This window comes from Tenrec ecaudatus, chromosome 16 (assembly GCF_050624435.1).
Source record: "Tenrec ecaudatus isolate mTenEca1 chromosome 16, mTenEca1.hap1, whole genome shotgun sequence".
NCBI classification, from domain to species: Eukaryota; Metazoa; Chordata; class Mammalia; order Afrosoricida; family Tenrecidae; genus Tenrec; species Tenrec ecaudatus.
Genome location: NC_134545.1, coordinates 46420435 through 46446386, shown reverse-complemented (window position 1 = coordinate 46446386; position 25952 = coordinate 46420435). Strand labels below are relative to the sequence as shown.

Sequence of the window (25952 nt, the reverse complement as noted above, 5' to 3'; positions counted from 1 at the left end):
CGTCCAGTGGTTCTCAGCATTATAATCTTTGGGGAGATTTCTAAAGACCCTGAGGATCAGGCCTCACCTCTTAATCTTGTTACATGCAAAACCATAGGTGCTACACATGGGGCTACTAAGTATTTGTGGCTAGTAGCACATATGAAGGTGGATATTTTAGGTTAGATAAAATTTATTCTTAAAATTAACTTCTCTTGTTTCTTTTTCCTTTGAAAGAGTCCAAACCTGATTTGTATGACCTTCAGGGCAGGTTCTTTACTTTTTCATCAGCCTCACCCCAATCCTGGGAGTGGTCACTAACATACCTGGGGAAGTAACTCAATCTTTAGGGTCAAATTTTTAAAAATTAAAATTTGAAGACAGTTCCCAAATGTAAGGAATCATCTGTTTACATCAGTCCCTGCAAATCAAAACTGACTTGATGGCAGTTGGATTTTTTGGTATACTCTACTCAGAGGTACCATATATACTTGGGTATAAGCTGAGTTTTTCAGCACATTTTTAATGCAGTTGTTGTGGTAAAATTAGGTGCCTCGGCGGATATTCGGGTTGGCTTATACTCAAGTATATATGGTATATATTAGTATGTCTCAAGTAAATTATGACCCCTTTGAGAGGAAGCCAATGTCTTAAAAACGTAAATCAATGATTATTTCTTAGATTAAGAAGTAAAAATAAAGTTAAAAATAAAACTTGCTATCAAAATCCCAATGCACAGAATTAGGTTGAATTAGAACAAATAAAACAGACTTGCATCTACTGCGTGCCAACTTATGGTGAGATCAAAACCGTGGTTGAGGGTGAGGGGGCTCCTGGATCACTGTGGCCCTGGGCATGGTTTCCTTGCAACCAGCTCACGGCTCTTTTCAAAGCCACGGAAAGTTAAGCAGAGTATTTTTATAAAAACCCGAAACACTAAAACAGGAACAGCCATATGCAAAATTTTTTCTTATCGCAGCAATTTCTATAATAGCCCAAAGATGGAGACAGTCGAAACCCCTGCCACAAGAGGGATAAACGCACTTCTATATTCTTACAACAGATTATCATTTAAAACCATGACAAGTCTGTTAATCAGTTTAAGACATGGGCAAAGCAAGAGAACATTAAGATTAGCAATGTTAGTCAATCTGACAAAGATAACTACTTTATGAAATCATTATAAGGAAAAGTGGTTTTTGTAAGAAAGGTAAGTAAGACTTTAAGGACTACAAGGACGCGGAATGGGGTGGGGGCAGTCAGAAGGGAGGGAGGGGAAATCCTGGAGGAGACCGTGCAGACAACAGAGGCAGCACATAAAGTGTGTGTGTGTCCGGGTGGGCGGGGGTGGGGGACACCCCTTGGTCACTGCTACTGAGTGACTTGACAAGATGGCTTGTGCAGCTACATAGAACATGTTTTCATTTAAACTATTGTATTCTACAAAGAATGATTTAAAAGTAAAATATAAAAAAACAAGTAAGTACCAATATAAACGAACAAAAAAACCCAACAAAAACTTGGTTGGTTGAATCCCTTACAATGGTAAAGTCCTACTGGAACAAATCTAGGGGGGATGGTTTTGTTTTCTTGTAAGATGTTGATTATAATAGTTATGGAACAAAAATCAGATCTGGAAGAAAAATTCTATTAAGAGAACGCCGAAAATATTTACCCCATTTGTTTCCCACTAGCACTGGACAGGCTGCATGTCGTGTGCTATAGTCTCCTTCTCCACTGGCGAACAGATTGAACCAGAAAACAGCGGTTCCCTGCAGAGAACACACACCACAAATTATTCCCAAATAAAATGCGAGGTCATCATTTTCTCCTCTGTGGTCATGGTCTATCTTCCTCTCCTTTAAAATGTCAAGATATCACTTTAAAGGTTGTTCTGAAGCATATGAAAAAACCAACACTACAAAGTTGTTTGACAGAAAAGGCAAAAAAAAAAAAAAAAGGAAAGCTAATGCATCTTACTCGAACAAGATGTCAGGAAACATCCTCCGTTCACAGCGATGCAGTGTCTTATTTAATATGGGCCTTCTAGATATGATAGTCTTTGTAACTGCTACTAAATGACTTAGTAGGACGATACAAATGTGGTACTTGTGGCCTACAAAGGAGACTGGATGGGGCTTGGTAAGAATGTTAATAATGTACATAGGACCACCTTTGTGGGAGCAGGACCTTGCAAATCAAGTCTCTGAAACACTGCCAAGGGGACTGAACAGCTGTTGTCACATTCGCCTGCCTTAAAAAAGAACACGGAGAGAGGAGAGCTGTATCTGGGAAGACAGCAAGAGACGGTGGTGTCCCACAGCAAGAGAGATCGCAGGAGCCAGGAGACCCAGAGCAGTACAGCCCAGTGGGGCTTGCTGAGCCCAGGAGCTGAGAGGCTTAGGGCCCCCAAGAGTAGCAAAGCCTCAGCAGGCCAAGGGCTGCAGCAGGAAGCAGAGGGTGAGAAGAAGCTATTCTGATCAAAGAGCTGCATACTGAGTTGATCCTGATCCCAACTTGTACTGTGATTTCCCTAAGAGACAGTAAAACCGTAAGTAAGCACGGCTCCTGCATGCTGGCTGGGATGGTGGTGGATTACCGGCCCACGGGCAGAAGGCAGAGGACTGGGAGGGAGAGAAGAGCTGGCCGTGAGATGGCACAGTGTGCAGCAGTCTGGAAAAGGTGGACATTTGGGATATCTTTAACCTCTACCTCATAGGAACCAGCTTTGTGCTGATCTTTCTAAAAGGAATTATTCACTTAGGAACCCATTTTAGAAATTAAGAAAAACTTAAATATCAATCCCTAGTTGTTCTTTTCCTCTATGTATTCATGGCAAAATGTGCCATAAAAAATACCCCAAATTTTACTTTTTACTTAAGGATAAGGTAGCCTTTAGATGACCTTCTAAATTTCATTAACTAGACCATGAAATTGAGGTGCACCTCTACTACACATCAGGGAAAAACAAAAAAGACCTGAAAATAAAGAAATAATAAACAAGCCAAGTTTACCTTTTTGGGCCAAACACTAGCTCCTACTTCAGGAAAAACAGTGGCTCCTCCTGCTGACACATCACTCATCTATGAGACAAGAGGGTCTTTATTATCAAAATGCTGGGTGAATACAGTGAAACAGGCCCTTGTGAGGAGGATTTGACACTGAATATTAGTACAGGAGACATCTAGACTTCTGCTTACACAGCTGGGTTTGTGCGTGCTACACGGGTTCTCAAAAACAACCCCATGCTCTTTAGGCTGGCCTACATGGGTGTTAGAACTGTCACGAAACCAAGGATAAACAGGAAAGTGGGGAAGGAGGCTGGGATATCTGAAAGTAAAATGAGACAATGTAAAGTGATAAATCAAGTAATATAGATTATAAATATATTCATTGTTTAATCTTTACACTCTAGACTATTACCTCTACAATAATATGCTCAAAAAGTATTTGTTTAGATAAATGAATTTAAGTAGAATAGAAACAAGTGTCAACAGAAAAATAATCAACTAAAATTAGTTTTCATTTCTCATGGTAGGAATCAAACATGTATGAAGTGAAAATCAGAATGATTAAGAATTATATAAAGAAAACCTAGAAGAGAACTGAACCTCCCGCGATGATTGAGAAAATACATGTGCAAATAAGACAACACTGATCATATAGTGAAGTCTTTTTTTAACAACGTAAATAGAATATATAAAAAGATTCAGTTTGTGTCACAAAGCAAAACCCAACTCTATGCTGTATTCAAAGTCATATCTAATACAAGTGAATTATAAATATTGAAAATTTATTACTGAAAAGCCCGAAGATTTTTATCTTAATAGCAGACACCATTTAAAATGGTAAAAGCATTAAATGATATAAAGCAGCGGTTCTCAACCCCTTTGGGGGTCGAACGACCCTTTCACGGAGGTCGATTCATAACAGTAGCAAAATTATAGCTATGAAGTAGCAACAAAATTATAGTAGCAAAATTACAACTATGAAATAGCAACAAAAATAATTTTATGGTTGGGGGGTCACTACCACATGAGGAACTGTATTAAAGGGTCATGGGATTAGGAAGGTTGAGAATCACTGATATAAAGAATTATTTTATTTTTTAAAAATATAATCAGTAACAAAGACTTTTAGAGCTATAAAAGAGCTAACATTTCTGGCAATGAATAAAATAATTTTAGGGAAATAAAAAAGTGCAGGAAAGGAGAAGTAATTATGGGATATAATGCGGGCCATCTGTGAACAGTGCTAAAATAATGGGAAAACAATGAATAGTAAACTAACCAAAAGACGATTTAACTGTATTAGGAAAAGAGGGTAGAAGGGTGTGTATGTTAAGTGAGGGCTGTGGGCAACTATAATGAGCTTTCTGGATCTGGTACTGATAACACCGAAGTCCATTCATTTTGTGAAATTTTATCTAACAATATACTTATGCTTTGCATATTTTTCTAAAGTGTATGAGGGCCTTCAAAAAGCTCAAGTAATAATGGAATCAACAAATAATGGAATTCATCCAAACCCTTTGAAGCCTCTCAAAATGTAAGGAAAGTTTACTAAAGTGTACAAATGTACACATAAATAAATTCAGGTAATTATATGATTCTTATATTCACATATATATGACTGAACAGTTCATGCTCCAAAATAGTAACAATGATCATCTCTAAGTAATGGGACATGTTGTCAGGAGAGAGCGGTTCTTGGAGAAGGCATTATGCTTGGTAAAGCAGAGGGGCAGCCAAACGAGGAAGGCCCTTGACAAGATGGACTGACACAGAGACTGCCAACAATGGGCTCTATCCAAGAGCTACTATCCTGAGGACGGCACAGGACCAGGCAGGGCTCATTCTGTTGGGCACAGGAGTCACTGCGGGTCACAGCCCACTGGATGGCACCAAGTAATGGGACGTTCAGAAATTTTCATTTTCTTCAGGCTTCCTCCCCAAATGTCTATAATGAATATGTTATTAACTTAAAAATTTGAAAATGAAAAAAATTCTTCATTCCTTTTACTTCCTTAAAGTTATGAAAACTTTTAACTATGGTGTTAAATAGAACTGAGACAAACAAACTCATCTGAATACATCGAAGTAAACAATGCAAAAACAACTTACATAAAACAGCCACGTAGCAATTCTATTCCCTGTCCCCAGCTCTTGAAAAGCATCTGGCTCATCTTTCTGTAAATAAAAGGCAACTAATTCAAATGGTGTTAAATTTAGTAATGCAAAATATTCCATGGAAACTACACATTAATAATATATCGAAGGGTACGCCACAAAACCAGAAGCGTTCCTTTTTTATAACAAGCAGTCCGTGATATATAGACTAGGCATGCAAATATTTGCCAATTATTGGTTCAGCTCATGCAATCAATACTTCTGACAAGGGCATTGCGGGTGGCAGGGAGGATGATTGGTGAAGTCTAGATCCATTCAAATGTTTACTGCTGTTTGGTTAAACTGTGGACTCTCATACCGTGAACAATACAAAGAACCTTCAAGAGAACTATCCGGAGTGAAAAGAGGGCATGCTGAAAAGACTATGTACCATATGATTCCACTTACATGATATTCTTGAAACAACATAATCACAGAGAAGGGCAACAGATTAGCGGTTACGAGCTAGCTGTTGAGAAGAGGGTATGGGAAGGTGAGTGTAGCCATAGAGCAGGTCCACATGACAGTCTCCGAGAAGAGATAAAGACTATGTCATGGCTGTGGTGGTAGTTACACTACACACGTGACAAAATTACATTGAACTACACACACATTAATTAGTGCAAGTGTAACAGGAAATCTGAGTGAGTTCTGTGGGTTGTGCTGATATCAGTTTCTTGAGTTTGATAATATATTTTACACTACAGTATAGAATTATGTAAGATGCTAATATTGGGGGGGGGTGGATAAAAAGCATTCAGGAACTCCCTGTATCTTTCTTTGCAATGACTCATACACCCACAATTACTTTAGAATACAAAGTTAAAAAAATAATTTAATTATAATAATTTCAAGACTTGAACTGTTTAGTCTTTCACATAATCCAAGATTTTCTGGCATTTTCAATCATTGAAAATAGAAGGAAAAGTACCTTAAAAACATGTTATTTTCTGGCCTACCAAGAAAAAGATTCTAGGATTCTGAAATTAGACTAGCACAGGGCTGTAATATAATATGGACTATACTTTCCTAAAAGCCTATCTTTACTTTTAAATGGTAGTAGATCACATTTATTAAAATCCCTGGCATATTCCTTAAACTGATTAAAATTTGGTAATGTCATAAACTATAGCTGAACGTACTACTAGTCACTGTGCAGGAGAAAGATGGTACTTTCTGTTCCCATAAAAAGGTACAGCCTCAGAAACCCACAGGCAGTTCTACTCTGTCCTATAGGATTGCTGTGAATGACAATCAACGACGACAGTGTATGGAATTAATACTTGTCTTAAACAAGGGTAATCATTTTACATATCTCTTCCAAATTAGTTACTTGGCATGTTTTGTTTTTAATCATCTTATTGGGGGCTCATACCGCTCTTATCACAATTCATACATACATCTGTTGTGTCAAGCACATTTGTACTTATGTTGCCATCATTTTCAAAACTTTTTTTTTCTACTTGAGCCCATGTATCAGCTTTCCCCCCTCCCTTCTCCATCCTCCCCTCCCACATGAACCCTTGATAATTTTAAATTATTTTTTTCGTGTTTTACTTACCGATGTCTCCCTTCACCTACTTTTCTGTTGTCCATCCCCAGAAGGGGGTACATGTCAATCATTGTGATTGGTTCTTCTTCCCTCCTCCCGCCTTCCTCTTACCTTCCTGGTATCACTACTCTCATTGGTCCTGAGGGGGTTTTTATCTGTCCTTGAATCCCTGTACCCATGTACATGGTCTAACAGGATTTGTAAGGTAGAATTGGGGTCATAATAGTGGGGGTGAGGAAACATTAAAGAACTAGAGGAACGTTGTATATTTCATCACTGCTATGCAGCACCCCCACTGGCTTGTCTCTTTCCTGTGACCCATCTATAAGGGGATGTCCAACTGTCTACAGATGGGCTTTGGGTTTCCACTCCACACTCCTGCTCATTCACCTCAATATGATTTTTGGTTCTGGGTCTTTGATGCCTGATACCTGATCCCATCGACACCTCATGATCACACAGGCTGGTGCACTTCTTCCATGTGGGCTTTGCTGCTTCTGAGCTAGATGGTTGCTTGTTTACCTTCAAGTCTTTAAGAACTCAGACGCTATATCTTTTGATAGTCGGGCACCATCAGCTTTCTTCACCACATTTGCTTATGCACCCATTTGTCTTCAGCATTGGGTGGAGCAGGTGAGAGCATCATGGAATGCCAGGTTATGAGGACATAGTGTTATTTGCGTTGAGGGAATACTTGAGTAGAAGGTTTGGCATGTTTTCTAATTTTCATCTTTGTTTTTCTAAAAAATCATTTAAGATAATTCATGTACCAAGAAATTTACTAAAGTATACAATTCCTTGCAAGCACCATAGTTCATATACATCAATTTTCTTCAGTCTCCCTTATTCAATGTCCAACTTTCACATGCATATGAAGTGAATGAAAATACCGTGGTTTGGGGTCAGGCCCACCTAAGTCCTCAAAATAACATCCTTGTTTTTCAACATTTTAAAGAGGTTTATGCAGATTTACTCAATGTGACGTGTCACTTGATTTCCTGGTTTCATGAGCCTTGATTGTGGATCCCAAGACGACAAAATTCTTGATAATTTCAATCTTTTCTCCATTAATCATGATGTTATTTATTGGTCTAGTTATGAGAATTTTGGTCTTCTTTACATTGAGTTGTAATCTGTACTGAAAGCTGCTTTCTTTGATCTTTATCAGCATGTGCTTCAAGTCCTCCTCACTTTCAGCAAGCAAGGTTGTGTCATCTGCACATCACAGGTGGTTAATAAGCCTCTCTCCAATCCTGACAGTTCGTCATGTCATACACCTTCTCAGCATACAGATCGAAAAAGTATGGTGAGAGGCTACAACCCTAATGCATACCTTTTTTAACTTTAAACCACATAGTCTTCCCTTATTCTGTTCTCATAACTGCCTCTGGATCAGTGGACAAGTTCTGCATGAGCGCAATTAAGTGTTTTGGAATTCCCATTCTTCTCAAGGTTATCCACAGTTTGTTAAACACAAGTATCTTTCTGGTGCTCTGTTTTTCATCCAGATTCATCTGACATCAGCAATGATGGCGCTTGTTCCATCCATGTCCTCTTTTGACACTGGCCTGAATTTCTGGCAACAGTTGTTGAATGATCGTCAGCAACATTTTACTTCTATGTGATATCAACGATGCTGTTCTGTAAAACTGTTCCATAATCTGAGCATTCTGTTGGCTGGACTTTCTTTAGAATGGATATAAATACAGAGCCCTTAAAGTAGGTCAGTTGGCTGTGCAGCTGTCTTCCAAATTTCCTGGCATAAAAGAGTACGTGCTACCAGTGCTTCATCAGCTTGATGAAACATTTCATTTTTTATTCAATCCATTCCTGGAGCCTTGATGTTAAGTAATGCTTTCAGTGTAGAGTGCTTCCTTTAGTGCTGCTTGTTCTTACTCTTGTGCTATCCCCTGAATCGGTTGGATGTCGACCTTCTTTTGATAGTGACGCTGTGTACTCTGCATCCTCTTTGGATGCTTCCTGCACCATTCAGAGTGTGCCAATGTTGTTGTTAGGTGTCATCGCAACTGTTCCTGTGCTTGAGCTCATTGTTGCAGCTACTGTGTCAAGTCCTTTTGCCCACAAAATTTTCAATATTGCAACTTGAGGCTTGATTTGTTTCCCTAGTTCTTTCAATTTAAGATATGCTGCGTGTGTTTTTTCTATTTGGTTTTCTAACTCTAGTTCTTTGCATATTTCACTATGATACTTTATTTTGTCGTCTTCAGCAGTCCTTTGAAATTTTCTCTTCAGTTCTTTTATTTCATCATTTCTTCCATTCACCTTAGCTATTCGATGATTAAAAGTAAGTTTCAGAGTCTCTCCTGAGATTCCCTCTGGTCTTTTCCTACCTGTCTTTTTAATGACCCTATGCTTTCTTCACATATGATATTCTTGATGTCATCCCACAGCTCAAGTCTTCTGTCATTAATGTTCAATGTGTCAAATCTGTTCTTGAAACTCAGGTGGGATATACTCAAGGTCACATTTTGGCTCTCAGACTTGTTTCAATTTTCTTCAGTTTCAGACTGAACTTAAAATGAACAACTGATAATGTTATGTGTTAGGGTAGGTTATCTGGGGAAGCAAAATCAGTAACATTCATATTTGTATAAAAAAAAACTTTATACTAAGAAATGATTTTATATAAAGAAGGCATCCCAGCCCAATCCAACTCCAAGCCATGGGTCCAATGCTAGTCTGAGCCCTCTTCTGATTAATGCAGCTCATTTCCCAGAAAAGTAAGGTAGTATTTTATTTCTAGAAGATAAACTAGCAGTTGGAGTTCTTCAAGTCCTAGAGTATTTATTAACTACACACATACACATACACGTGTGTTGACGTAAGTATGCACCCAAACAAATGTAGTTTAAATAAAAACTACATCATCTAATTCATAGCTATCTGAGTATTTTAGGTATGTGTACATCCAACTTTCTTTCAAAATGACCTTCACAGAAAGGTGCAGTCATGCGGATCCCAGGTCAGTGGAGGCACACAGAGTCCCAGAGAGCGGATGGCAGAGGCAGAGTGAAAGTCCTAGTGTCTCGCTCTTAAAAAGGCCAGCCCTCCAAGGAGGTGTCATAAAGCCTCCATGGGTGCATACTGGCATCAAATCTAACTGTCACAGTCTATTCTACAGTCAGTCCCAGGCCTCATTTTAGCTACTGATCAGAGCTTCTCCACTATCTCTTCCCACGGATGGAGTCAATTTGATTTCTGTGTATTCCATCTGGAGAAGGCCACACGTTTAAAAGTCACTGTGTTGATGAAAAAGGTCCCTGCGATTTAGTCAGTGGTCTTGCAAAATTCTGTCAGCTCTGTTTCTATCACCAAAGCCACATTTTCCAATTACTGTTCCTTCTTCTTTATTTCCAAATTGTACATTCCAACCACCAATAATTATCAATGCATAGTAATTGCATGTTTGCTCAATTTCAGACTGATGATAGAATTCTTCAATTTCTGCATCACTAGCTCGGATGGTACATATATTTGAATAATAGCTGTTTTGCCTAGCTTTCCTTGTATGTGAACAGATCTTATCCTATCACAGACAGCGCTGCACGTCAAACAGACCCTGAAATGTCCTTTTGGATGTAACATCATTCCTCTTGAATCATTCCCGGCATAATAAACCCTGTAACTTCCTAATTCAGAATGGCCAATACCAGTCCATTTCAGCTCACTAATGCCTAGGATTTTGATCTTTACACATTCCATTTCATTTTTGAAAACTTCTAATTTTCTTAAGATTCATACTTCATTCATTCCAAGTTCTAATTATTAATAGATGTTTGTAGCTCTTCCTTCTCATTTTGACTCGGGCCCCATGGCAAATGAAGATCTTGAAGACTTTACTCCATCCACATCATTATGGTTGACTTTACTTTAAGAAGGCAGTTCTTCCTCCATCATATTCTGAGCGTCTTTTGTACCAGAGGGGTTCAACTTCTGGTATCATCTCTGACAATGTTCTGCTACTATTTCTAAGCAGGTAATTCCTCAGAAGTGGATAGCCTAATCCTTTTTTGTAGTCTGTTCTTAGTCTGGAAGTTATCCTGAAACCTATCCACTATGATCAGTATTATATATATTCCTATTGTTTACCTCAGTATTAGTATTTGAAATCGGCAGCTGAAGTACTGCTGTTATTTGAAATACCAGTGACAACAGCTCCAACATCGCAGCAGCACACAGGTGACCACAGTACACGCTGATGCATCGCTCACCTATACACCTACGTGGGGGCTGAAAGTCGAGTCACAATCTACTGAAGGACATTTATATTGTGTCTACCTTTCGGTCACTGAGAACAGTGCTGCAATAAGCTTTACTGTGTAAGTGTCTGTATGAATAATTTCCATTTCTCTTTACATTTAAAAAGTATTTCTTTTTTTAAATTAATAAATCTTTTTATTGGGGCTCATACAACTCTTATCACAATCCATACATACATCAGTTGAGCAAAGCATCCTTATACATTCGTTGCACTCGTCATTTTCAAAATTCGCCTTCCACTTGGGTTCCTGGAATCAGCTCGGTTTCCCTTTCCCCCCCTCCCCATCCCTCCACGTTCCCCCCTTCCCCCCTAATAGTTTATAAATAATTATTTTATTTCTTTTTGTAAAAAACATTTTATTAGGGACTCATACAACTCTTATCACAATCCATACATACATCAATTGTGTAAAGCACATCTGTGCCCCCTCATCATTTTTAAAGCATTTGCTCTCCACTTAAGCCCTTTGCATCAAGTCCTCTTTTTCCCCCTCCCTCCCCACTCCCGCCTCCCTCATGAGCCCTTGATAATTTATAAAATTGTTATTTTGTCCGTTGTCTACCTTCACCTCCTTTTCTGTTGTCCGTCCCCCAGGGAGGAGGTCACATGTAGATCCTTGTAATCAGTTCCCTCTTTCCAACCCCCACTCACCCTCTACCCTCCCAGTATCGCCACTCACACCCCTGGTCCTGAAGGTATCATCCACCCTGGATTCCCTGTGCCTCTAGCTCCTATCTGCACCAGTGTACAACCTCTGCTCTATCCAGACTTCCAAGGTAGAATTCGGATCATGGTAGTTGGGGGGGAGGAAGCATTTAGGAACTGGAGGTAAAAAATATTTCTATCACCCTTTCATTCACCATGCATTTTAATGATTTTTCATATCTATATTCCAATTTCACTTAAGCCTTTAAAAATCTTATGCATTGAATTTTAAATTTCAACAATTATTTTCTACCTAAAATTCCTACTTGTTTACTTTTCAAACATGTCAAATTATTTTAAGAATTTCTTACTCATTTTTAATACATCTTAGATCTTAAAAGAATTTTTATAGCTATTTTACATTCTGCATCTGATAATTCCAGTATCTAAAATTCTGGGTATATTCAAATTGGTTGGTTGTTGAATCTCACCAATGATATCTCATTACTGGTTTGCAAGTTTTCTAAACAGAGCTCATCTTTAAAAGAATCCAGTGGTGCTAGAAAAAGGACGCTTCTCTCCACAAAGAATATGAATTTATTTCTGCCAGGTATCAGGAGTGGAATTAGTAAAAATCAAAATTCTCTTCCATATTAGTAAAAATTAAAATTCCAAATCCATAGGATAGTTAGGTCTATGAAGCTGTGATTCTTTTTGGAGATTTAAGCCTCAGAGAGGGGATCTTATGTTTTACAGCCCTCTTTATAATGGGTATCTCACACAGGATCCCCAAAGCACTAAATTTTTAAAGCCCTTCCACCCTCTCAAATCCCACCCTTAACGCCCTGATTTTAGTTCCTAGGTTTTGCTGTTTTCTGATCTGCCTATGGGAATTACCTTTACTCTGTTTCAGGTACAGCAATGAACTTAAAAGACAGCTTGCTATAAAGGTATCTAAGTGTATCTACCCACAATGCTTTCACATTTTTAAAGTAGGCTTTGAATTTTTAATACTAAAACATAAACATGCCATGCTTATGCATCAATGAATTTCTTATATTCCCCGTTTCCTTGACTTACCCGTGCAAAATCAAAGTGGGGTTCATACTGTCCTCCAACTCCGTAATTTGCTACCTGAAAAAGAAAGACAAAGTATGAGTGAAAGATTCATCAGGATTGTTGTTGGGTTAGTTCCAACTCAAAGAGACCCTCACTACATAACAGACTGAGCACTGCACTGTGTGCACCACCTCCCAATCGTCGAGTGTTTGCACCCATTACTGCAGTCACGGTTTCAGTCCATCATGGAGGGTTTTCTTTTTATCTTTTCCAGAGCTCTACTTTACCAAACATAATGACCTTCTTTAGGCATTTGTTTATCCTGATAAAATGCCTAAAGCCTTGTCATCCTAGCTCCTTAGAAGCTGTACTTATTCTAAGAGAGACCTGTTCATTCTTTGGGCAGTTCATGATACATTCGATCCTCTCCACCAACACCATAGTTCAAGCATCAATTCTTCTTCAGTCTTTCTGACTCACCATCTACCTTTCACATGCATATGAAGCAGTCAACAATAATGTGTCTTAGATACAGCACATCCTAGTCTTCAAAGCGTTATCTTTGCTTTTAAACAAGGAATACGAAACTGAGACTATTAAGTGTTACTTCAGAACGTTAATTAACATGCTTTTCTTTAACAAACATTTCAGGAATACAAAACTTAAAATTTGAGTTTTCTATTTTTTTTCTCTATCAAAATACTGAGTTTATATTTTTGTCTCCCCATTTCCATTTGTCTCACCACTGCTACTATCCTGTCCTATCGTAACATTCCATACATACTTAGAACCAAGCAACGGTTGGGTTCCATCTTTGCAAACTAAACCGGCATTTTAGACAACGCGACAAAACACGCTTGGCAAAGGAACCTGGCCAACATTTATCAGACACGTACGGAAAGTTCTCACTGCATTATAAAAAGGCCAGACAGATGAATGAAGGGGGAAGTGCAGAGTGGAGACCCAAGGCCCAAGTGTCGGCCAATAGAGATCCCCTCACAGAGGGGTTTAAGAGAGGAGATGGGTCAATCAGGGTGCGAGGTAGTACCGATGAAGAACGCAGCTTTCCCCCAGATCCTGGATGCTTCCTCCCCCCAACTACCATGATCCGAATTCTACCTTGCAGGGCTGGATAGGGCAGAGGTTGTACACTGGTCCATATAGGAGCTGGAGGCACAGGGAATCCAGGGTGGATGATACCTTCAGGACCAAGGGTGTGAGGGGCGATGCTGGGAGAGTGTAGGGTGAGTGGGTTGGAAAGGGGGAACTGATTACAAGGATCCACATGTGACCTCCTCCCTGGGAGAGGGATGGCAGAGAAGGGGGGAAGGGAGACTCCAGATAGGGCAAGATATGACAAAATAACGATGTATAAATTACCAAGGGCACGTGAGGGAGGGGGAGCAGGGAGGGAGGGGGGAAAAAAAGAGGATCTGATGCAAAGGGCTTAAGTGGAGAACAAATGCTTTGAGAATGATTGGGGCAGGGAATGTATGGATGTGCTTTACACAATTGATGTATGTATATGTAAGGATTGTGATAAGAGTTGTATGAGCTCCTAATAAAATGTAAAAAAAGAAAAGAGGAGAAAAAAAATGATTAGGACAAAGAATGTATAGGTGCGCTTTATACAACTGATGTATGTATATGTATGGACTGTGATAAGAGTTGTACGAGCCCCTAATAAAATGTTAAAACCTAAAAAAAAAAAAAAGGCCAGATAGCAACTGCTAGAGAAATGAAATAAGGCAGAAAAATATAACGTGTTCAAACTATTTTATTTTTTTCTTTTTAAATCGGGCATACGTTAATCCTCAAAATGAACAGTGTACAGCAGATTTAATGTAATACATCCTTTGGTTTCTTTTTCTTTTTTTGTTTTGTTTTATTTACTTAAAATAATTTTAGTGGGGCCTTGTACAATTCTTATCACAATCCATACATACATCCATTGTGTTAAGCACATTTGTACATTTGTTGCCATCATCATTCTCAAAACATGTGCTTTCTACTTGAGCCCTTAATATCAGCTCCTCATTTTCCCCCATCCCAAACAATCTTCTTTTTTTTGGGGGGGGGGTGTCTATGCACATTTGCGTCTCGGGTTTTCTGTGGGGGGAGAACCCCCCTACCACCACAGGGGTACAATCTGACGTCATGGTCGGTTGTCAGTGAGCGGTGGGTGCAGGGTTTCTGGCAGGGTTCTGAGTCCAGTGTGGGCCCTTCAGGGCAGGGATCTCAAGCTGTGGTTGTACTTGCACTGCTTCAAGGCCTCGCTGAAACCCTCACACAGGGACAGGTCACTCTGCGTGGCGGAGCAGTCGAGGAACTGCCTGATCTCATAGGCGCACGGCCCCAGCTGCTGGGGTTGGGGGGCAGCATCCCAAAGCAATTCTTCACATACCATATATACTCGTGTATAAGCTGAGTTTTTCAGCACATTTTTAATGGAGTTTTTGTGGTAAAATTAGGTGCCTTGGCTGATATTTGGTTCAGCTTATACTCAAGTATAGAGGGTAACTGATGGATTTGGCTTCTACTTTAGGAAGAGAACCACCTTTTCTTTTTTTTAAAGTCTTCTACAGAACTAGGGTCTTTGGTGTTTGGGGAGTTTTTCTCCGTTTTTTGGAAGGATTCGTGACCTTTACATCTTGGTGTTGATGGTTTTGAGTCTTGTCCATTCTGGTTTGATTTTTGTACATTTTTGGCTGGAATATCCCATGTAGATTTCTTCACTGGAGCTTTTTCTTGTTTCATCATCATCATCAAAATCATTGTTGTCATCATCATCGTTATCTCATCATCTTCGTCATCAGCAACAAGTTTTACTTTTTGCTGTGGAGCCTTGTTACCGCTGTGGTGCAGACCGCTTTTCCCAACAATACAAGTTTCACATCCTCCTCCTCTTCATCATCTGATGCTTCTTCCTCCACAGCTACTTAATGCTGTCCACTAACATGCACAGGCCCTGAGCCATACTCCAACCGCAAGACCACTGGTGGTGTTCTCAAAGCCCCCGAGGGAGACCGATGGCTGTGTAGACATTTTCAAAGTGGCCAGTGCTACTTTAATTAGGCTGCCTTCACAATGCATTGCCTCTGCTTCAACGACATGCATTCATCCTGGGCACCTGCACCTAAGCTGACCGTTCTTAGAGATAACTGGTGCTCATTTGCATCCTTATCCACCTTACAGTAGTGATCTTTATCGGCCTTTAGTTCACAACCGAAAAGATCGTTTTGGGGTCTCAGGGGGCTCATGTCCATATCCATCAAATCTTCCCTGGGATGGTGGACAGGCACTTCGGTGAGGGAAACAGAAAACGGAGGTAAACCACTGCCGTTGCTATACACAGCAATGTAGGACAGAATCACAACAGGGCAAGGTTTATTTCTTCTTACTAAATACTTTGTTTTGGAATTTAAATCAGGACTGGTATTTTCCAAAGGCCAAAATGCTGGCAAATTCTCCAATCTAATAACATATTTTTCCTACATTATTTTTTTCCTGGTAAGTTTAAAATTAACATCAACTTAATTATCTCTGCTAGAGATCTCTAGAAACTTCACTTGGTTCTAACAATTTCCCAATGCAAGGCAAGGAAGTCAGAAAAATAACTGGTTTGCATTCAAGTTCCAGCTCCTTTTGTTACAATATATGTAACTTTTGATACAATCTCAGTTTTCTTTTTCATAAAATAATATCTTCCCTAGCTCTCTCCCTCTATCCTATAGGACAAATTGAGAGATTAAGAGTATTGAATATATATATATACCACATTGAATGAAGGGGGAAGTGCAGAGTGGAGACCCAAGGCCCAAGTGTCGGCCAATGGAGATCCCCTCATAGAGGGGTTTAAGAGAGGAGATGGGTCAGTCAGGGTGCAAGGTAGTACCGACGAAGAGCACAGCTTTCCCCCAGATCCTGGATGCTTCCTCCCCCCAACTACCATGATCCGAATTCTACCTTGCAGGGCTGGATAGGGCAGAGGCTGTACACTGGTACATATAGGAGCTGGAGGCACAGGGAATCCAGGGTGGATGATACCTTCAGGACCAAGGGTGTGAGGGGCGATGCTGGGAGAGTGTAGGGTGAGTGGGTTGGAAAGGGGGAACTGATTACAAGGATCCACATGTGTCTTCCCTGGGAGAGGGAAGGCAGAGAAGGGGGGTTAGGGAGACTCCGGATAGAGCAAGATATGACAAAATAACGATGTATAAACTACCAAGGGCACATGAGGGAGGGGAGAGCAGGGAGGGAGGGGAAAAAAAAGAGGACATGATGCAAAGGGCTTAAGTGGAGAGCGAATGCTTTGAGAATGATTGGGGCAGGGAATGTATGGATGTGCTTTATACAATTGATGTATGTATATGTATGGATTGTGATAAGAGTTGTATGAGTCCCTAATAAAATGTAAAAAAAGAAAAGGGAAAAAAAAAAGAAAGAAAGAAAAGAAAATGATTAGGGCAAAGAATGTACAGATGTGCTTTATACAATTGATGTATGTATATGTATGGACTGTGATAAGAGTTGTATGAGCCCCTAATAAAACGTTTAAAAAAAAAAGTATTGACACATCAAAGTCTAAGTCAGAAGCAAATCATTCCTATTCTGAATATTTGCTTTCTTAGGTTGTAAACACCTAGCGTTGGAACAGACTAATTAGCAGAAATGTACTCATTAGCCTGGAAAAAGCCTGTGAAGGTAAGGTAGATTAGAGAAAACACAGACTAGGGAACAAAGGGATACAAAGGGAAAAAAAAAAATCAGTGTCTCTGAGGTCTGCAGGCAACTGAAAATGTTTCTTTGTAAATTTTCTTTCTTTGACCACAGATATATTTCTCCCATTAACTGTGGTAAAATTCAAAAACATATCAACATGTTTTTGATGGTCAGCTGAATACCAAGAAAGTTATAAATTACAATGGAATAAATGACAGCTTAATTAAGCTAATTTAAATACAGCCAGTACTGCTTTGTAGTTACATAATGGAAAACAAAAATCAAACCTACCAAACCCGTTGTGAGTTAGGTTTATTGTACCAACTAGGCCTCCACAGCAACGTGTAGGCAGACTTTAATCAGGTCACAGCTTAATTGGAGGGACTGACTGAGATAAATACTTTCCATTGCTGGCACCCCATCTCTGTTCCTTCCTGGTGATTGGACCACCATGCTACTGCTTGAGCTAGTTCTTTGCCTCAACCATGTGTGCTGCACTACCTATGGGGTGAGCCAACCTGTAAATCGTGTTGCTAGAGCTTGAGGCTCCTTGGAGACCTGCTTTACCAGGTTTCTGCTGCATACATCGTTTGAGTTGAAGATCTCATTGGGGCCCGCTGAGCTAAGTTTCCAACCTACGAACTCTGCTCTCCTCTGTCTTCAGGCCAACTCTGCCTGTCTTGCCTACGAGCAGACTCTGCTTTCTGCTTCCTTGACCTTGGACTGGCAGCCTGAGTGAGTTGAAGGATCATCAGTATATTAACTGTTTCATGAAAGTGAGCTGAGTTTTCTGTACTGCTGTGTGGACTAATTAGCTATTATATTCCTTCTTGTTGCATAAACCTATCTTTTTTTATATAAATGAGGGGGTACCAAAAAAAAAAAAAACACCAGAAAAAAACTCTGCCAAGCAGAGCTTTCATAGTATCCATTTTTCCTACTAAGCAAGCATCCAGCAACTCGCTGAGTTAGTGCACCCAGTGGTGTCACCTCAGAAGGTTCTCTCTAGTCACAGTGAATTGTTTCATATAAGCAGTTTTGCTTGAACCTCTTTTTGTGATGGCCCATTTAAGAGAACAGCACTGGGCTGTGAAATGTTTCCTGCTCGGGAAAAATACTGAAGAAACTTGTGACGTTGAACACAGCTTACAAGAACAGTGCTAGGGGAAGAACTCAAGTGTACGAGTGTTTTCTCTTTTCAAAATAAGTAAAATGTCAATTGATGACAAACCTCCTTGGGAAAAATACTGCAGAAACTTGTGATGTTGAACACAGTTTACAAGGACTGTGCTATGGGAAAAACTCAAGTGTACAAGTGTTTTCTCTTTTCAAAAAAAGTAAAATGTCAGTTGATGACAAACCTCCTTTTGGATGTCTGTCTACTTCCTGAACGGATGCATTTTGAGTTTATTCCACCAGGACAGACTGTTTCTGAAAGTTTTCTATTTAGAGGTTCTGAAAAGATTGTGTAACAGTGTGTGACAAAAAAGGCCTGATTTGTGGCAGATGGGGGGCTGTTTTTGCCACCAAGCAATGCACCTGCTCACACAGCCATCTCGGTGTACCAATTTTGGGCAAAAAACAGCATGCCTCTCTTGGCCCATGCACCTTACTCACCTGACTGTGCTCCTTGTGATTTCTTTTTGTTTCTGCAAATGAAGAGGGACATGAAAGGACAGCGATTTGACGACTTAGAAGATGTGAAGAAAAAATGAGGGAGGTGCTAACAGGCATTCAAACAGATGAGTTTGAAAAATGTTTCCAAAATGGAGTTGCAGATTTGACAAATGTATTAAGTGTAATGGATTGTATTTTGAAGGTGATAAGGTTGTTTTATTAAAAAAATTAATTACATAGCTTTTGGGGGGGGAAATTCCATTTTGGGGAGGGGTACCTCCTCATATAATCCTAAGTGTTCTGGTTTTGTTTCTCTAGAGAACTCTCCCTAACACAGCTGTTAACCAACAATAAGGTTTACATTTAAGTTACTACAGTATACTAATTTTATCTATTAGTAATTACATATACAACTCACTGCTAACTTTTGAGTCCATAAGTTTCTATATAAGTAACAGGCGTGTATCGTGATCAATATCTAACTGATCAATATCTATGTCACCTCCTTCAAAGACTGGTGGTGATTGGTCACTACGTACCTGCCATTTAGTTCCTGCAGAGACAGCAAAGGATATGTTGTATGGTTCCTTTTCTCCACTAATAAACCCACCTGACTTTTAAAAGAATGACCATTTGAGGGAATTGGTCAACAAAATGAAAGTGCAACAATGATATGAAAAAGAAAATTTAAATAGAATGTGCATGGAGAAATAAAGGAAATAGCTGATAGGGGACTGCTGATACTGTTGACAAACAAGAGACTCTAGATATGCACAGCCAAAAGAACAGCAAGCACAAAGGATAACATTTTGGAAGCTGATTTAATTAGTAAGTACTTATGGGAAACAGAAGGATTTCTCCCAAGTTGTCTCCCCCAAATATATGCCAAACTTAGCTGCTTGCGAATGACTACACACTTGGAGGCCATCAGAAGTAGGTCAGGGTTATTCTCCCTAAGGGTAATCAGCCATCTAGACCAAGCAGACACCACTGTTTATCCCACAACAAGTAGGGCCCACTCCATTCTGGTAAGGAGAGCAGTTGTCTGTTTCCTTGTAGGAGACCCCAGAGAGGTGAAACCGGCCCAAGGATGACTAAGGCTAGGCTGCCATCATGAATCTAGGGTCCGTCCATCTTGTTACATGTATACCTCTAGTCCCTCCCATTCCTATGTGCACACCCCTAGATCATTCCCTTCCAGTCATGCTTATGCCTATCATATATCCCCTTCCTATGATGTGTATGTCTATTGTACTGCCCCTTCCTGTGACATGTGATTACCTGTAATCATGTGCTCGAAAGGAGATATAACCCTTGGTGAACAATAAAATTGAGGCTTCCTCCAGCCTCACGCCCGGAGTCCTAGCCTCGGGCCCAGCTCTCCAAACTCCTGCCTGGTCCTTGAACCTCCTGCCACGTCTCCACGCCACCTCCCCTCGGGCCACACTGTGCATGGACCTGGCTTAGATCATGGTCATCCAGGAGGTGAGCATGCTACCATGAATTGTGTCTGAATGCATTATTTGACTCTCTCTTCTATCTCTCATACTCTGAATGACTTTAATATAATATTTATATATCTCAACTATATAACTGTGCTTATTGAACCCATGATTAGTGGTGGGGGGTGGCACCCCAACTCATACCACAAGCACTATAGTAAGTCACTAATGCATTAAAAAGATGCTTACTTCATAGCCTAAGCTATGCAACAGGAAAAAGGCAAATATTTTTCAAATTACCGTATTTTTACACAAATAACATGCACCTTCTACATTTGTTCAACAACTGCTCCCTCCTCGGGAGGCATTTTGTAAGCACATGGTGCTACATTTTGTAAGCACGTGGTGCTACTTTTTCATAGCAACATGTAAAAGGAAAAAAAAGGCATAGCATACCTCCTAGGAGAAGGGAAAAGTCGGCAAATTAATATAAAAAGCATGTGTTATTTGTGTAAAAATATGACACTCTTGATAAGTTTTTGAATTTTTACAGAGAAATAAAGCACTTTAATCTTACTTCTGCTAATGTTTTTAATTACAATATAATTTAAAAGACATTTCAATAGGAAGAGAATATTTTTTCAACCAATGTTGCTTGAGCCAATGGGTATCAACATGCAAATGAATGATGTTATACCCCAACCTCACACCATACAAATATCTGAATTCAAAATGGATCAAAGATCTGAATGTAAGGGATAAAACTAAAAAACACAGTTGTAAATCTTGGTGACCTTAAACTAAGCAATGTTTCTTAGATATGATATTGAAAACATCAGCAACCAAAAGAAAAAGACAAATTGGATTTCAATACAACTAAAAACCCTTATGCTTCAAAGACATTGTCAAAAAGGTGAAAATACAACCCATAACATGGGGGAAATATTTGTTGGTCACATACCTGATAAAGATATAGTATCTAGAATACAGGACAAGTCAAAAAATACTGCTACATAATCCAAGAAACCTTCGTTTTTAAATTTGTCAAAATGTCTGACATATACTCCATCTACCGTATATACTCGAATATAAGCCGATCCGAGTATAAGCCAAGGTACCTAATTATTACCTGGGAAACCAGAAAAACTGATTGACTCGAGTATAAGCCTAGGGTGGAAAATGCAGAAGCTATTGGTGAGTTTCACCAATCAAAACAAATAAAAATAAAATTAATAAAATTGAGACATCAGTGGGATAATGTACTTAAGTATTTATTTTAAATAAAAAACATAAATAAAAGGACAACAAATCATTTAACATTAGTAAACCAGCACAGTAAGTGTAAAATAGGTTCATCAAAAACACTAAGGCATCAACAATGATACCTTAAGAGTTACCCCTCGCTGAAGTACCACTGACCCATGTGCTGAAAAACTCGGCTATACACGAGTATATACAGTAGTTCAATCACTTCAGAAGGCAGTGTGTCCATGTCTCTTACCCTTCCCCCCAAATAATTCTGTGTTTTTTTATTTCATGTCAAATTAGCAGTTTAGGAATGCTTGAGAGATTCAAGTCATAATTCTTTTAGATGTTCTGATTTGGGGGAACAAAAAGCATCTGGAGGCGTAGAGTGATGTTTCGACTTGACTTCTTTTGAACTAACCCTAACCCTACACGCAGGTATGAACTGGAGCCCCAGCAGCGGTCCTTGTCCCCTCATCCTCATGGACACAAATTCACAACTTAACACCAAAAAGACAAATGACCCAATCTAAAAGGGGACGGACAATGTGAACAGAAATTCCATTAGAGAAGATAAACAAAGGACCAATAAGTACATGAAGAGATGCTCAAAATCATTAGCTGTTAGTGATACGCAAATCAAAGCCACAGTAAAACACTTCTTCATTCCCACCAGGGTTGTTTATAATTTTTTTAAAAAAAGTAAAACTGTGGAGAAATTGGAATCCAAATACATTGCTGGTGAGAATATTGAATAGTATAACCACTTTGGAAAAACGTTTGGTAGGTCCTCAATGACCCTGTAATCTCATTCTTAATGAAATGAAAATATATAACCAAACAAAAACATGCACATGAATTTTTAAAGCATTATTCACAATAGCCCCAAAATGAAACACCTCAAATCTCCATCAACTGATGAATAGGTAAATAAAATACGGTATATTAATGTAATGGAATATTATTTAATCATGAGGAGTGAAGTACTCATACACATGATTTATGTACCTTGAAAACACTAAAGTTAAACAAAAGAACCAAATACAAAGGCCACATATCAAAGGCTTCCATTTATGTTAAATGCCCAGTAGAGATAAGTCCGTGAGACAAAAAGTAGAGTAGTGGTTTCCAGGGACACTGGGAAAAGGAACAGCTAATGACGACTAATGGAGGTGAGGTTTCCTTCTGTGGTGATGAAAATGCTCTGAAATTAGATGCTGATGATGATTGCACAACTTTTTAAATATACTAAGGCCACAGTAAACATTACAGTATATTGAGTTGATCCAATTAAAAGGATAAAATTATTAAAATAAATCATCCAAAGACTCAGAAGTGAAAAACAAACAGTGTACATAAACGATATTAGTGTCCCATATATTCATTTTTCCATATAATTTACAACAGGTAGCAAGAGAGTTTTTCATCAAAAACATATTTCAGGGTTAAAGACAAGCATATTTTTTCTACTGATTTTTAAGATAGTTTTCTCTCATTTCAACTTACAGTCATCTGTATGGTCACAAAATACCATGAAAATCAAGGACTATCTAAACAAGGTCAGAACATCTCATTTGAAGCAACTCTTGAGAAAATGTATGGCTAATTTAAGAAAAACATGATTTACAATTTAAGGGCAATTTGACTACCTACCTGTAACTCCTCTGCTGTAGAAACATCTAGTCCTGTTAGGTCTTGTATTCTCATATTAATCCGTGACACCACAGGATTTTCATAGCCAGACAGCCAGGCACTAAGAGCAAGAAAAGAATACTAGTTTTACTGAACATATAAAGACCAATAGATAAACTTTTAAAGTACCCTAATACAGAGAACTATAAGTCTACGATTAAAGGTATTCAGTTGATTAATTTGTTTAAGGTAACTTTTATTAATGATTTGAAAAAATTTTTAATGTCATATTTTACAGTTAGTACATAGAAATAAAATACAATTATAATATAATTTACTATAGAATTTCTATGAAAATGGCTTAATACAAGGGGGCTTCAAAAGTTCATAAAAAATTCCATTATCTTTCCATTCCATTTTTCCATGTTCTATTTGAAGCCCCCACATAAGGAAGGGATTTAAAGCTACCAACATTGAAAGTTTAAAAATAAGCAAATATATATATATATGTATGCTACCAACATTGAAAGTTTAAAATTTAAAAATAAGCAATTACACACACACAAACTGGAAAAACCTGTTCTAAGTAAAATATAAGAACAAAATGGGATCATTAGGCAAATCTAAATTAATGCTAACATTTTTTAGGAAAAACAAATTTCATGTATTATCTACATAAGTTTTTAGAAGGAACACAAAAACATTTATATGACTGCTACAGCAAAAAAGTGAACAATAACAAATGTTGGTGACAGTGGAAGAAGCTGGAACCTGCATATGATTGGGAAGGAGAATGTAAAATGGTGCAGTCACTTTGGAAAGCACCTCAGCATTTCCTCTAAAAGTTCACCTTAGAGTTACTACTTGACCCTAGGTATATAACTAAGACATTTTAAGAATTAAAATGTGACATGGATAAAACAGAATAGTATCCAGCTAATTTAAAAAAAATAATTTTATTGGGGGCTCATACAGCTCTTATCAAAATCCATCCATCCATTGTGTCAAGCACATTTGTACATGTGTTGCCATCATCATTTTCAAAATATTTTCTTTCTACTTGAGCCCTTGGTATCGGCTCATTTTTCCCATTCCCTTACCCTTTCTCTCCCTCATGAACCATTGATAACTTATTTTTCATGTCTTATGTTCGATGTCTCCCTTCACCCACTTTTCTGTTGTCCATCCCGCTGGGAGGGGGCTATATGTACATCATTGTGATCAGTTTCCCCTTTCTCCACCTTCCCCTTACCCTCCTGGCATCACTGTTATCTGTCCTGGATTCCCTGTGTTTTCAGCTCTTATCTGTCTGTACCAGTGTACATGCTCTGGTCTAGCTGGATTTGTAAGGTAGAATTAGGGTCATGATAGGAGAGGTGGGTGGGAGGCAGGAGGAAGCACTAAAGAACTAGAGGAAAGTTGTATGTTTCATCACTGCCATACTGCACCCTGACTGGCTCGTCAGTATCCAGCTATTAAAAGGAATACAGTCCTGATATATGCTGCAACACATATCCTTGAACCTTGAAAAGATCACATTAAATTAATGAAAATACAAAAGACCATGTACTATAATATTCTGTTTATATGGAATATCCAGAGTAGGCTAATCAGAGAGAAATAAAATAGATTAGTGGTTGCTATGGGTGGGGCTGAGTGTAATGGGGAACAACTGCTAATAGGTATGAGAGATTTCTTTTGGTGTGATAAAAATGTTCTGGAATTAAGGTAATTAGTGGTAGTGGATGAACCACCAAAAAGACCCAAAACCTCTGAATTGTACACTTTACAAGAGTGAATTTTATTATATAATAAGGTAATGAGAAATTCAACCATGTCCGCTTTACTTATGTTTTCTTCCTGTTTCCTCGTCAAGGTTTGCTTCCACGACTTACTATTTCAACAGCATTCTGGCTAATAATGTGCATTCATCTCTTTTCTCTGGTGCTTGAGTCACTGAGCCTTGTTGGAGGATAACCACCACCGTTAGGCCTTCGCCTTGCTCCACTACCCATAAATCTCTGAACCCCAACCCACCTCAGCCTCACTCTCACAGAGAAATCAGAAACCACACCAGCTACCTTCACTTGCAGCCACCTGTTCCTTTTAGTTCTTTCACTCTAGTTCCAGCAGAAATGTGTTTTCAACTTAGCCAAATCTGTCGTAGATTCCATTATCTCTGGCTATTTTCGGTTAACAATAAATCATGGATTACCTCTATCTCATATACTCAATCTCCCTCTATAAATAATTATTGCCACTATTTTTAACTGAGTTTAAGTATCTCTGGGAATCCCTGGGCGGTGCAGGTTATTACACTTGCCTGCCCAATGAAAGTCAGAGATTTTAGTTCATTAGGAGACACCTAGGAAGAAAGACATGGCGAACTACTCTAAAAAAAGTCAGCCACTGAGAACCCCATGGAGCACAATTCTACTTTGATGTATATAAGAGCCCCTCATGGGTTACACTCTGGTTCCTTGACAAAACGTAGCAGTCTTTGGTCTCTTTCCAAAGGTGTACTGGACATGGAACTATTGTGGGTTATAAAAGACCCCTTCATGAGCAACTGCTAGTCTCTCCCATTAAAAAATAAATTTTAAAATTCT

At 38.9% G+C, this 25952-nt stretch overlaps 1 protein-coding gene across 2 annotated transcripts in view; it reads right to left on the bottom strand.

The window, feature by feature from the left end:
• The window catches only part of P4HA1 (prolyl 4-hydroxylase subunit alpha 1), a 92333-nt gene that overhangs the window by 1722 nt on the left and 64659 nt on the right, over positions 1–25952 (bottom strand). For both annotated transcript variants that reach the window (XM_075535028.1, XM_075535027.1), the window contains exons 10-14: positions 23365–23464; positions 12707–12760; positions 5103–5168; positions 2994–3062; positions 1655–1751 (exon numbers count right to left, since the gene is read on the bottom strand). In XM_075535028.1, coding sequence (XP_075391143.1) covers positions 1655–1751; positions 2994–3062; positions 5103–5168; positions 12707–12760; positions 23365–23464 — 386 coding nt within the window. The remainder of the gene's footprint in view (positions 1–1654; positions 1752–2993; positions 3063–5102; positions 5169–12706; positions 12761–23364; positions 23465–25952) is intronic.